The sequence below is a fragment of the Macaca fascicularis genome, chromosome 4 (assembly GCF_037993035.2).
Source record: "Macaca fascicularis isolate 582-1 chromosome 4, T2T-MFA8v1.1".
In the NCBI taxonomy this organism is placed as follows: Eukaryota; Metazoa; Chordata; class Mammalia; order Primates; family Cercopithecidae; genus Macaca; species Macaca fascicularis.
This window is the reverse complement of record NC_088378.1, coordinates 134,853,396-134,867,925: the sequence shown is the minus strand read 5'-3', so window position 1 is coordinate 134,867,925 and position 14,530 is coordinate 134,853,396. Positions and strand designations below refer to the sequence as shown.

Below are 14,530 nucleotides of genomic sequence, written 5' to 3'. Positions count from 1 at the left end.
CTTCAGCTAATTGCCACTTCTATCCCAGGCCAACCTGGGCTCCCGCTAATATCTCAGCTCCTCCCACCTCCCCCAACCACAGGCCTGTGGTCCTACCTCCCAGCAATCTTCCTCCCCACCTGGCTGCATCTTCAGCACCATCTTCCACTTACAAATCAAAACGGAGGTTCTGCTTCTCCTCGAAAAAGTAATCCACAATGAACTTGCGCACGAAGTCGGGATTGAGCGTGTTGTCAATGACTTCAGTGCGCCCGAACTGCAAGAGAAGTTGGAGGGTAAACCTCAGGGCTGGGCTGGTAGGGCCGGGGAGAGCACTGGGCTCAGAGCCCCTTAGTCCTGGTTCTGGCAGTTATGAAAGCCCTGTCTCTCCAGGCTCCTGACATCCATCCCCTCCCAATCAAAGCATGAGTTCTTGCATCTGACAGTGGAAGCCACGTACAGTATGGCTCCAACCCACATGGCTTCTCCCCATCTCCATGCAAGCTGATGGTCTTAATACCTGAGCAGGCCCTTCCCTTCACCTGGCCTCCCCGTCTCTGCCAGTGGCATATCCTCATTCCCTCAAGGCCTGATGTAAATACCACCTCCTCCAGGAAGCCTTCCTGATTCCTCCAGCCAGAGAATTTTATTTCTCTGACTGGTGCCCACTCCATGACTGAGAATTGATTCCACAATTAGGTGTGTACTTATTGGATTCCCCAGTTGCAAACACAAGGGCAGAGGCAGGGACCGTAGGAGACCACCTCCTAAAAGATCCCCACCTTTTGGTATTCATGCCCTTGCATAATCACCTCCTCTCGAATGTGAGCTGGACCTAGTGACACACTTGTACTGAACAGAGTATCGCACAAGTCATAGAACGTCTCCTCCAAGGTTATGTTATAAACAACTATGACTTCCGTCTGGGCACCCTCTCTTGCTCTGTCTTGCTTGCCCACTTAATAAAACCAGCTGCCATGTTGTGAGCTGCCTTATGAAGAGGGCGGCAAGGAAAGGAGGAGGCCCCAGGCTAACACCAGTGAGGAACAGCGGCTGTCAATCTGCCCATCCGTAAGAATTGAAATCCTGCCCACAACCACTGGGTGAGCTTGCAAGCAAATCTTGCCCAGTTGAACCTTGAGATGATTGAGGCCTCGGCCCACACCTTCACTGTGATCTTGTGAGAGACCCTGAGCCAGAGGACACATCAAAGCTGCACTCAGATTCCTGCCTGCTGTTTAAACCACCAAATTCTGAGGTGATTTATTACTCAGCAATAGCTAACTAATTCAGAGACTGAATTGTCTTGGTTGCCCTTGCAGCTGATATTCTAGAATTTTGTACATAATAGGCAGTCAATAATTGAATCCCAATCAGTTTCGCAAATGACTTTAGGCCAAGTCACTCTCCATCTTTGGGCATCAGAATCACCTAGAGAACTTGGTAAAATACAGATTGTGGAGGGCCTCACTCCAGAAGCTGTCACTCAGTAGGTCTAGCATGGAGCCTGGGAATCTGCATTTTAGAAGTCCTCAGGTGATGCTGATGCTGTGGGTCTGGGGACTCCACTTTGAGAACCACTGGGCTAGGTGGTGGTCCACTGGGATCCAAGTCTCCTGCAGGCTCCATAGGCCTTAGAGGAGGGCAGAGTGGGCATGAGTCCAGGCCAACCATCCCATCAAAGCAGCTCTCTTTTGTATCTGCTCAATACAGTAGACATTTTGAGCAAAATTTTTGTTTCAAAAAAGGGGTGGGGGCTAAGAGGTGAAGTTCAAAACCACTGCATTTACAATAGACTATCATTCAGCCTTAAAAAAGGAAGGAAATCCTGTCATGTGCTACAACATGGTGCACCTTGAGGAGATTGTGCTAGTGAAATAAGCCAGTCACAGTAGGACAAATAATGTATGTGTCCACTTACAGGAGGTATCTAAAGTGGCCAAATTCATTGACACAGAAAGTAGAATGGCAGTGACCGAGGCAGGGTGGAGGGGTATAGGGGGAGTTGTTTAATGGGTTAAGGGTTTCAGTTTTGCAAGATGAAAACGTTCTAGAGACTTGTTTCACAACAACGCAAATTTGTAACTCTACTGAACTGTACACTTAAAAATGGTTATGATGTGGCTGGGCGCGGTGGCTCATGCCTGTAATCCCAGCATTTTGGGAGGCTGAGGCGGGCGGATCACGAGGTCAAGAGATCAAGACCATCCTGGCCAACATGGTGAAACCCCGTCTCTACTAAAAATACAAAAACTAGCTGGGTGTGTTGGCGCATGCCTGTAGACCCAGCTGCTTGGGAGGCTGAAGCAGAATTGCTTGAACCCAGGAGGTGGAGGTTGCAGTGAGCCGAGATCATGCCACTGCACTCCAGCCTGGCAACGGAGCGAGACTCCATCTCAAAAACAGAAAAAAAAAAAAAGGTTATGATGGAAAATTTTATGCTATGTGCTTTTATTTCCCACAATTAAAAAATGAAAAACATTAGCTAGGCATAGTAGCATGCACTTGGGGTCCCAGCTACTCAGGAGGCTAAGGTGAGGGGATGGTTGAGCCCAGGAGGGTGACGCTGTAGTGAGCTATGATCACACCACTGCACTCCAGCATGGGCAATAGAGAGAGACCCTGTCTCCCAAAACAAAAGCAAATGAACGAAAAACCCACCACATTGTGTGCTACATGAAGGCAGGGGTGCTGTTCGTTACAATATTTACCAGAGTCTCAAAGCAGTAAGACAGGCAGGTGCAAAGCAAAATATTTTAAATGGGCTGTTAATTCTTTTTAATAATCCTGAGTGTCAGAGTGTCAGTCTTCCTTGATGGGGCTCTGCAGTCCAGGAAAACACCAGCACATGGGTCCCTCACACATGTGGTAGATGAGGCCCTGGGTTACCTGGGGCTTACCCTGAGTGTCCCTTCTACCCTGAATTAAGTTAGAAACTTCCAAAGGGGCTAGGCATGGTGGCTCACACCTGTAATCCCAGCACTTTGGGAGGCTGAGGCGGGCGGATCACTTGAGGTCAGGAGTTTGAGACCACCCTGGCCAACATGGTGAAACTCCATCTCTACTAAAAAAACACACACACAAAAATGAGCCGAGCGTGATGGCACACACCTATAGTGCCAGATATTTGGGAGGCTGAGGCAGGGGAATCACTTAAACCCAGTGTAAGGTGGAGGTTGCACTGAGCTGAGATGACACCACTGCACTCCAGCCTGGGTGACAGAGAAAGACTCCATCTCACTAGAGAGGGAAGCTCCCACTCCAGGTAACATGGAACACTAGATTTGGCATCTTGTGGTCCCTCACTCCCTTGGCAAGTCAATCTCATGTTCCAATCAATCTCATCTGCTAAATCTCTTCCTCTGCTGTGGCCTTGGTCCGGCCTCATCACTTTCTCACCTTGTCACCTTGACTACCATGGCAGCCTCCTAAGGGGCCCCACATGTGCCAATTCCTAATGCTTGGAGCCTTAGCTCCCTGGCCATCCTGTTTTCCAACTCCCCACCCCTCCTGTGCGCGCCCACTGTCCTCCTGCATCTCTAAGGCTGCACTTACTGCGTGGCCTGATAATGATCTACTGAGTTTTTTGAGTCTCTTTCTACCCCTCTAGGTTGTGAGCTTCTCAAGCAGCAGGAGAATCCAAGTTCTCCTCATCTTTGCAGCCCAGGACCTAACAGCATTTAATACACAGTCGCAAGTTTAGATCATAACAGCTGCTGTTTATTGAATACATACAATGCACGAGGAGCGGTTTTAAACATTTTGTGCCATATGGATATTGACCAATTTTGCATCTATGTGTAAATTCATTTCAGCATTCCTGATCATCTATATGTGTGTGTTGTTTGAATTATTTGAACTGGTTGCAACATCTTACTGGTTTCCTCATTAATTAACAAGCTTTGATAATAAATACTTGTCATGCTAATTTTATACTTGTATGGTAGTCATGATTTTATCTTTTTAAAAAATATATGCTTTAACAGGTGCTTTTTAAAGCTCATGCTCAAGCCCCACCACAGACCAATTAAATCCAGATCTCAGTGGGTGGGGCCTGAACAACTGCTTTTTTAAAGTTTCCTTTAAAAAAGGGATCATAATGTGATCCATCTGATCATAATGTGCAGATGGAGTTGAGAATCACTAACAAATGAGAATATAGCAGGAGGAGGGAAGGAAACTAACATTTACTGAGCCCCTACTAAATGCTCACCAGGTTAAGTGGATCATTAAGTTATCTCATTCAATTCTCACAAAAATCTTGTGAGGTATTTTACACACGAGGAAACTAAAAATCAGAGAAGTTAAGTAACTTGCCCAAGATCACACAGCAAGGCAGAGCTGGGACCTAAACCCAGGTATATCTAACTCCAAAGCCCATTATATTTCTACTGCATCTAACTGTGAGGAGTCATCAAGCATTATGAAAATCAAATAAAGATGAGGTTTACTTCACAAGCATTTATCCCAGTCCCAGTGTGTGTCAAGCAATGGAGAGGACATCAGATTGAATAAGACTGGGTTCCTTTCCCACCCCCTAAATTCAGTAACAATCTTACAATGCATAACCCCGTTCCAAAAGAGTTCCTGCATTCTCCTCTCCTGCTCTTCTTCTTGATGAATACCTCCTGCCTTCAGACAAAAGGAACATGTCTCTTAATGGCTTTCCTGCAAAATATTCCAGGTAAACACCCAGGTTTGAGAAAATCCTCCTTTAAGGAAGGGACTTCCTTCCTTCCTCTCAGTACACTTGCCCTCCTCCTTCAACAACCTCAAAGCATCCCTCTAGCAGGATTTTAGATAAGCCCCAGCCCAGAAGGAGCAGGCATCCTTTACGCAGTTTCCCTCCCCACCCCGCCCCACCCCCAGCATAGGCTCCAAGGAAAACACCCATTAAGGAAGATGACAAGGCTGCTTTTAAAATGGCACTTGCAGCTTCAATAGAGGGGAATACCCTAGAGATTGATTCTGCCTAAGAAGAAAATGGAGTTCCCCCGGAAACAGGACACTGCAAGCCCACTCCCAATATCTCCTAGAGCAGGAAAGGGGCACACGAGCTAGGCTGGACAGTGAAAGATTACTAAGCCTCAGAGGTAGTTAAAACATGCAGATCACAAACAACCGCCAAATCCACAATCTGGGGACTTACTGGAGATGTTTTATAGCCTTCATTACTTGGATGAATAACAAAGGGGAAAAAAATGCTAAAACTTGGATTTTAAAATCTGAGAAGCCACCAGGTCCCGTCAGGCCCAATGTACACCCCATTAATGATGGCAGAAACACAACTGAAGAGACATTGAAAAAAAATCAATTTGGCGGCTGTATTTCATTCTACGTAGACTTATAGAGTTTTCAAGCCAGAAGGGACTTGGAGAGATGAGATATTAGCACCCGAGCATTGGGAACCACAGGAAGGCATGCAATCTAACTGCTGTACAGCAAATCCTGCTTAGGGAAGGAGCAGGGGGGTTAACCCCTCACCACCTGTAATACAGAGCGCAGCCAGCCCCGTTCATTCTGCCAGCTCCCTGGGCGTGCCTGTCCATGCTTCCAAGCCTTTCTGAGCCCTCTGTCCACACTTTGGGCTCTGAGGATACTGGGAGTGAGGGATCCTCACTTTGCTCACAGACCACCAAACACTGGTAAGCACAGGAATTCTGATGAAAAAGGCTGAAGGATACCCAGAGATCTGCATGCAGGATGTGATGCAGAGAGCCCTAGAGAATTGTTAGGGAAGGCGGGCAAGTGTGCACTGGGGAGGTTGAGGGATGAAAACTAGGCAGGAGGTTGAGTGACAGGGGAGGTGACAGGGGACCTCCCTGACTCCCGGGGCTGGGATGGCCTCTTACTGGGCAGAAGGAAAGAAAAAGTACAAATGAGAAGGAAGCCTGGAAACGAGGGAGTTTGCCTTCTGAAAGGCTCTCTCCCTGGCAACAAAACTCAGTGGAAAAAGCTGACATGCCCCAAAAGATGCTCCTAAAACCTCTATGACTAAGCTCCATGAATATCAATGAAGCAGCATTAATTACATACCATCAGCTCTAGCGAGACCCTCAAAGTGGGGGCAGACTTGAAACTTCTTTGGAGACTAAATTAGGTGACTCCCTGGGACTCTGCCACACAGGAGAGCTGGGAGGTATGGGGCAGGTAGGCAGCTGTGTCACCAGACCGCCCTCAGAGGGAAGCCCAGAGCAGGGCTGAGGTTGAGAACCCAGGTGGGGCAAGCAAGGTCTTCCTGCCCCACATCCAACTATGGGGCCAGGAGGGGCCAGCCTCTGTCGAGACACAGGCGCCCAGCCCGCAGGGAGCTCTTGGGGCTGGCAGTCGGGCCCGGGCTGATTTGGAGGCTGAGAGTCTCGTGCTGCTGCCTGCTGCCCACCCCAGCTCCCATCTTCATCCTCCAGGAGATTGCTTCCCTTTGAACAGGATCACTATTGTTTCCTCACCCTGTGGCTTCCAGTGGGGTTTGGCCAGTGGGAGGCACTGGCAGATGGGAGACGGAAGAGACAGAGGTTGGGGTATTTCTTCCCACTCCTGCCCAGCCTCAGCTCCATGGTTCTAGGAGGGGCTGCTTCCCTCGAGGACCACAGACCCCACGAGGCAGGCCCTCTACCTCCCTCTCAGAGAGCAGCACTGCCTTCTCCCATCGCCATGCAAGCCTGGGTGCTAACTAACCTGTAAGAGGCTTATGCTGTGAATGGAGGCTGGGACTAGGTCTGACAGTTTTCCTCCCTGTAGTTTCTCTACTCCCTAGCGCAGTCTCTGAACTTCTGGGATTACTGTGCCAGCTCCCTTGTTAACACTTCCTGTGGGTCTGGGTGGACCCATAGATCAGGTGATAATGTGAGTGTCCCTGACCTAATACCCTGCCCAACCTCTATCCCTTTCCCTGCAGCCCCCACACACAGAGAGACAGGAGAGAGAGAGGGGAGGGGGGAGGAGAGAGAGAGAGAGAGATTGACAGAGAGAGAGAGGAGAGAGATAGTCCTCCACTCTCCTGCAATTTCCTTTTAAAAATATTAACAAGTTGGGCCAGCACTTTGGGAGGCAAGAGGATCGCTTGAACCTAGGAGTTCGAGACCAACCTGGGCAACACAGTGAGACCCCATCTCTACAAAAAATAAGAAAACTAGCCAGGCATGGAAGCACACGTCTGTAGTCCCAGCTACTTGGGAGGCTGAGGCAGAAGGGTCAATTGAGCCCAGGAGACTGAGGCTGCAGTAAGCCGTGATCATGCCACTGCACTCCAGCCTGGGCGACAGAGCAAGACCCTGTCTCAAAAACAAACAAACAAACAAACAAACAACAACAATAAAAAACAACCAAAACAACAACCAAAAAAACACCCCAAATTGACCTAGGACCTGATTTTAGAGCTGGAAGGAACCAAATCCTCTCAATGAACATAAAGAAAACAAAGGCAGAGAAGGTGGGCGGGGGGCTGCTCTGACCAGGTCACACAGCTCATTAGAAAACGGACGCTGACAGTAACCCAGCCGGTGGGGCTCCCAGCGCTGAGTGGAGCCCTGGTTCACCCAGAAGTCTGGGGACACTCCTGCTCAGGTTTCTTTCTTCCTCCCGCTCCTCCTCCTCCTCCTTCCGCTTGGTATCCTGACTTCTCAGCTTCAAAACACTTCCACACATCCACGATCTCATTTAACCCCTCCAATGACCCCGTGGAGATGAAATTATTATCATCCACACTTGACCGATGAAGGAACAGAGCTCTTGGAGGCCAGAGAAGCCCTCCCAGAGGCAACCCATGGTGGGTGAGGAAGGGCCAGGACTCGCAGGAGTGAGAAAGGCAGAGCATCCCTCGTGCTCACCACAGCCCCTACCTCAGGCCTGCATGGGTGGCTCACCGCAAGCCTGAACAATCTTCACAGGCCTGGATTTAGGCAGCTCTTGCCTTTTTACAAATTACAACTGGATGGAGCTTCGGAGCCATCCCCCAGCTGCAAAGCCCCCAGGGGCTGTGCCAGTGGGATAGGAGGCTGGAGCTGACAGACTGCTCTCCACCTCACAAGCTTCTCACCTTTCCCCAGCTGTAACTCCCTGTGATCTTTTCATATATTATTGATGGCTCCTTAATTGGGGATTCTAAAAGCCTGGCTGCAGAGCCCAGCCCTGGCCCCTCATGAATCATGTTCACCAGGATTAAAATTAGAGGCCAGAAAGCTACCTGACTCAAATAGAAACGGAAAAAGGGAATGTGCTTTCCAAGGCTGGCCCTGGGAACAGGAGCCAGGTGGGGGAAGAGTGGCTTGAGATCTGGGGACAGGAAAGGAGGGCCTGGGGATTTGGAGGAGCACGGAGGATCTGGCCATGCCAGGCGGGCCACCATCTTGGGTCTGGAAGGTTCTCTCTGGTTCTGTCACTGAAGGAGTCCAGAATTCTGTGGCCACCCCTCCTTGTTGCAGTGAGGAAAACCAGGTCCAGAGAGAGATGGGGCTTGCCTAAAATCACAGGGAGTGAGCCATGACCTTGGCACCTTTCCTTTATTTGGTCCGGTGACCTCCCAAATGGCTGCCTGTTTTGTTATGGCTTCCAGGTAAGGCAGGGCAGAGGTGGAGACAGGGGCCCTGAGTTAGGGGAGCCCAGGCTCTAAAGGCCTCCCTGTTCTCAGGCCTGGACAGAGAAGCCTCCATATCTCGGTATCTTGCCCAGCGACCAGGGTAGGGTGTGAAACTTTACCAAGCTTAGAATGAAAGACTTCCTGCCAAGAAGCTTAGTTCCTAATTAGCCATTGTTTCAGATAATCTGTTCAATCATCCCAGCTCCTGGGGGAATGACCCTTTACCAATGAGCCTGGCTGCCAAGCTACCGACAAAACACTCTCCACCGCCCTGTCCCCACCCCCAGCCTTCTAGCCCCGGGTCTGACTGTAGAGGGTGGGAGGCCTGAGCAGTCCCCACCGTAAAGGAAGGCAAGCATCATCGAGGGGGTCCTGGGACTTGTCCCCCAGCTCACCCCAAAACATTGATAGCTCCTGCCCAATGGCATCACGATGTCTGAAATGATACTGTCAATGGTTCCTTCCTCCAGATAAAGCACTGGTTTCTCACTTAGGGCTTCTTATAAGAAGAGCCATTATTGAGCTTTTTCTGCAGGCCAGGCACTTTACACGAATTAGCTTATTTACTCCTCACAGCAGGCTTGTGAGCCTAAGCACCAGCCGAGATCCCCCAGCTGGGCAGGTGGCAGGCCCATTTTTAAACTTGACTTTGGAGTGCACACTTTCAACAGCTCAGCCACAACTCTAAAGTGCACCTGGACACTAACACTGAAAAGCAAACAGATCTATCAGCCACCAGGGGACCTGGCCTAGAACTCAGGGTTTACTAGAAAAGCCAACTCCTTTCTTCAAATGAAATCTCAGGCTCATGTCTAATGTATTACCCAGAAATAATGAACACCTCTGCTTGAAGGAGGAAAGGGAGGCAGGAGCTACACACACATTCACAGTTGGTCCTGGAGCTGCCACCCTCAAATCCTGGGGATAGAAAAGCACACTTTGGGCTAGGTGCAGTGGCTCATGCCTGTAATCCCAGCACTTTGGGAGGCCAAGGCAGGTGGATCTCCTGAGCTCAGGAGTTTGAGACCAGCCTGGCCAACATGGTGAAACTCCGTCTCTACTAAAAATACAAAAATTAGCCGAGGGGTAGCGGTGTGTGCCTGTAATCCCAGCGACTCGGGAGGCTGAGGCAGGAGAATTGCTTGGACCCAGGAGGTGGAGGTTGCAGTGAGCCGAGATTGTGTCACTGCACTCCGGCCTGGGCGACAGAGTGAGACTCCGTCTCAAAAACAAACAAACAAACAAGAGAAGCCCACTTTGAAAGTCAGTGGCCTGGGCAGAGGAGAAAACCAGGGACCCCGACTTGGAAAACCACAGTCACATCCTGGCTCTGCCACTTTCTAGCTGAGTTGCTGGGCGAAGCCAGGATCCCTCTGAGCTCTGCTTCCTCATCTGGGTGTGGTGAGGGCCAAGGGAGACAATGGGGTGCTGCCGATGTGGAGACTGTACAGGGTAGAAGGCATGTCAGTCACCCTCTTATTTAAGGAGGGGCAGCCTCTTTACAGCTTGCCTGATGGTACTGTATAATAATAAAAAGAATGTTTACAAGTCCTGAGCACAGGCAGGCACTGCTAAGTGATTCTGCCATGTGGTCCCTACCACAGTCCACTAAGCAGGCATTGGGATCCCATTTTACTGATGAAAAAAACCAAGGCTCAGAGAGAGGTTAAGGAGAAAGTGGCAAAGTCAGGATTCGAAGGGACATCCCAGACAGCACCTCACTGTGCCAAAGCAGGTTTTAAAGCCCTAACCCTAAGACTGTGAGTTGGTGCCCATAGACCCATCTAGTCCCTAAAGTAAAGCTTTGGTCTTAGACTGCCTAACCCCGATCACAGGGAGTCAGAGCCCTGAAAATTCAGCTGCATGACAAAAGCAAAGGCCACTAAAGGCTTTCCAAGTGACCTAAGGCTCAGGAGGGACCTCTCTTTGCAGAGGCAGACTTCTCTGCAAAAAGCGGAGAGTCCAGAAAGACAACCCCAAGCTTGCCTTGGAGTCCACCTCTTTGAGAGGCCTGCCTTCCGCTTTGTGCCTTAGCAATGCTGATGGTCCACTCATTCCTTTATATCTTTAGATTATGGTCTATGTGGAATGACCAAGGCCAGGTCAACAGGGAGCCTAAATTGGGCTCAAGGCCTGGCAGGCAGAGGGCTATTTCATTTCAGATTTAAACTCTTGGCATTCAACAAACTGGATCCCCAGTGTCCTTGCCCACCACAGTCTTATTCCAAAACCTCCACAAGACTGCAAATTATCTTCCTGCTTCTGCCCTTTCCCCTGCAGTCCACTCTGCACACAGTGGCCAGGGCTGTCCTTCTGAACCACAAACCAGGCTGCATCACTCCCCTGCTTAAAACCCTTAAATAGGCCAGGCGGGGTGGCTCACACCTGTAATCCCAGCACTTTGGGATACTGAGGTGGGAGGGTCACTTGAGGTCAGGAGTTTAAGACCAGCCTGCCCAACATGGTGAAACTCCGCCTCTACTAAAAATACAAAAATTAGCCGGGCATGGTGGCGCATGCCTATAGTCCCAGCTACTTGGGAGGCTGAGGCAGGAGAATCACTTGAACCCGGGAGGAAGAGGTTTCAGTGAGCCGAGATCGAGCCACTGCACTCCAGCCTGGGCAACAGAGCAAGACTCCATCTCAAACAAAACAAAATAAAACCTTCAAATAGCTTAGCATCACACTTAGATCAGTATTGGAACTCTTTCTATGGCCTCTACAGGATCTGAAACTGATGACCTCTGTGACTGTATTGCCCACTGTCTTCATTGTTCATACCACTCAAACTACACCAGCCTTGTTTTTGTCCTTGAAATGCTGTAAGCTTGCTCCCGCCTCAGGGCCTTTGCACTTGCTGTTCCCTCCACCTAGAGCACCCTGCCCCTCAGAATGATGCATGGCACCACTCAGGCCGCAGCTCCAGTGCCACCAGGGTTGGCTTAGTTCACAGGACCTCCAAGGGTGGCCTTTCCCACTGTGATGGAGAGCCCAGGTCAATGGTAGATTGCAGTTAATATTTCCAGGCATTTTCACAAGCATTACCCTAGTCTACCCACGAAGGTCTCTCAGCCTCATTTTATAGATTAGTAAGCTGAGACTTGAGAAGATAAATAACTCACCTAGGTCACACAGTTAGTAAATGTCAGAGCTGGTATGAAAACCCAGGGTTTTGGACATCAAGTTCAGGCCTCATCTGACAAATGCATTTGACTGTTATTCATGATGTCTTTAGGGACCAAATGGGAAAATACACACATAGGTAACTGAACGACCCACCCCAAAGGTCAATTAAAAAACTGAGGTCAATCTGGGAAAAGGTCTCTAGTGGAGGAACCCAGCACTCCATCCCATTCAATTCCTTGTCATCTGTGTGGGTGAGGACTACAGCTGACCCAGGACCAAGAGGCATGACCAAGATGCTGAATGCACAATCGTAATCCACCTTGGTCTCCATAAACTGTAACAACGGACTGAATCCAACAAACGACACATGAGGCAATAAATGTGAAATCACAGATTTAGGTTCAAAAACTCATTGCCAAGTCCGAGGTAGGGAACTTGGCAATGCTATTTGGACAGCAACTCATGGAGAAAGACACAGAAGTCCCCAAACTCAATAGGAATTAAGTCAAAAACACCTGCCAAAAGATCAGCGGGATACCAGATAGTGTCGCTAGATGTGCAATCCTCAGAAGCAGACACATAACATGCAGAGGCCAGCAGGGAGGACAGTGAGGATCTAGGGCGAGCCCCTGTGTGGAGGGAGCCAGCCCATGATGCTCTGGGCTGCAGAAGGGGATGGCGGGGACACATGCTGTCCAGGAGGAGTGCTCAGGTTGGTAAAGGGACAGGAAACAGTGATATAAAAAGCTTCAGTTTCCTCCTCTGTTAAACGGGGCCAATAATAATAATACCTCCTTCATAGGATTGTTGTGAGGATTCATTGAGTTAACGCAGATAAAGTACTTAGAACAGTGTCTATGGTCGGGCACGATGGCTCACGCCTGCAATCCCAGCACTTTGGGAGGCCGAGGCAGGTGGATCACTGAAGGTCAGGAGTTCAAGACCAGCCTGAAACCAACCCCATCTCTACTAAAAATAGAAAATTAGTCGGGCGTGGTGGCGCACACCTGTAATCCCAGCTACTCAGGAGGCTGAGGCAGGAGACTCGCTTGAACCCGGGAGGTGGAGGTTGCAGTGCGCAGTGATTGTGCCATTGTACTCCAGCCTGGGCAACATAGCAAGACGCCATCTCAAAAAGAACAGAACAGTGTCTGGCACATTACTGTCGCATGTTTGCCATTATCATTACTGTTGTTGGTATCATCTCCCTGGGTTGAAAGTGAGCTCCTCCGGTTGTAGGCAGTGTCTGGTCCCCCTTTGCACCCCCAACATTCATTCCCCGGCACATAGTAGGTGCCTGCTGTAGTCTGAATGTTTGTGTCCCTCTGAAATCCATGTTGAAATTCTTACCTCATTGTGATGGTATTCAGAGGTGAGGCTTTGGGGAAGTGATTAGGTCAGGAGGGCAGAGCCCTCATGAATGGGATTAGAGTGTGTTCGTCCCTCCTACCATGTGAGGACACAGCAAGATGGAACCGGCCCTCACCAGACATTGAATTTGCTGGTGCCTTGATATTGGACTTACTGGCCTCCAGAACTGTGCAAATAAATTTCTGTTGGTCATAAGCTACCCAGTTTATGGTATTTTTGTTATAGCAGCCTGAAAAGACTGAGACAGTGCCCAACACATGCTTGAAGACACACGTCAAGTTGCCCCGAGGAAGATGGTTCAGAATATTTAGAGATGAACCATCAATCTCAGCTGCTGGTGAAAAGTTAAACAGGATAATTTTGCTCAAAAAAGAGACTGAGCGCTTTGGCAGGGACATGTGGGTGTGGTGGCTGGGGCCACATGACTGCAGTGGTATGGGGCGATCTGCCGGACACCCTAAGATTCTGTGACTCCCATTTCTTTTTCCAACAGGCCCTCAGCCAAGACAGCGGCCTGGTAAGGGAGGGGTAGGTATCTCCATACCCACTTTTCAAATGGGGAGCCTAGAAGGGTTCCCTCTCGTGTCCCTCTTCCCAGTGAGAGCATTTCTGGGACTCTTCCCACCCGGCCATCCCACCTTCCCCAGGACATGCAGCAGGCCCTGGCCCGCCTCGATGCAAACAGTGCTTGATTTTCTAGGCTAAAATTACATCTTGAGTCAATTTTCATGAAATGCGGTGACATATTTAGGTGCTGGGAAGATGGAGCTTTCTCAGAAGGCATAAAAATGATCCAAATGGTTAAAACCAGCTGAAAGCCAGCAGCCAGGGGCCACGAGAGCAGATTTCATCCCTCCCGGGACTGGCTTATCTGCAGCCTCATGCAAACCCCGCTACAGAGAAAGTGCTGTGCCTGCACTTGACTCCCCCTACCCCCGATCACAGGATTATTATATCTCGGCCAAGATTCTGGTAACAGAGAGGTGATTTGTTCCTGAAGGGCAATGAACTAGATGGAGGAGTGGCAGGAATGGTTCCTGTTTATTTGCAAGGGCAGTCTTCCATCCAGGGGCAGCTCCATAGAGACAATCTGGACTTTTCTTTCATTCTCCATTTCTGATACTTTCCTCTGTGGGTCGCACAGAGAATCAAGCAAGGAATTACAGCCCCTCTGCCATCCCCAGTATGTTTGTTTGCTTTCAAGACAGGGTCGCGTTCTGTTGCCCAGGCTGGAAAGCAGTGGTGCAATCTAGGATTACTGCAACCTCTGTCCCCTGGGTTCAAGCGATTCTCCTGACTCAGCCTCCCAAGTAGCTGGGACCACAAGTGTGCGTCACCATGCCCGTCTAATTTTTATATTTTCAGTAGGGATGGGGTTTTGCCATGTTGGCTAGGCTCTCCCCAGTATGTTTAAATGCATCTTCCTTTCTCCACAAAAAGCTGTGTGAAGGCCGAGTGTGGTGGCTTACACCTGTA

The 14,530-nt window shown here is 49.6% G+C and overlaps 1 protein-coding gene across 9 annotated transcripts in view; it reads right to left on the bottom strand.

The window, feature by feature from the left end:
- Window positions 1–14,530, bottom strand: part of CPNE5 (copine 5) — a 96,574-nt gene that overhangs the window by 59,005 nt on the left and 23,039 nt on the right. For all 9 annotated transcript variants that reach the window (XR_012433839.1, XR_012433840.1, XM_005553155.4 and 6 more), the window contains exon 4: window positions 153–256. Coding sequence is in view for 6 of the 9 variants with exons in the window: in XM_005553155.4 (XP_005553212.1) it covers window positions 153–256 (104 nt within the window). In the remaining 3 variants the exon portion in view is untranslated. The remainder of the gene's footprint in view (window positions 1–152; window positions 257–14,530) is intronic.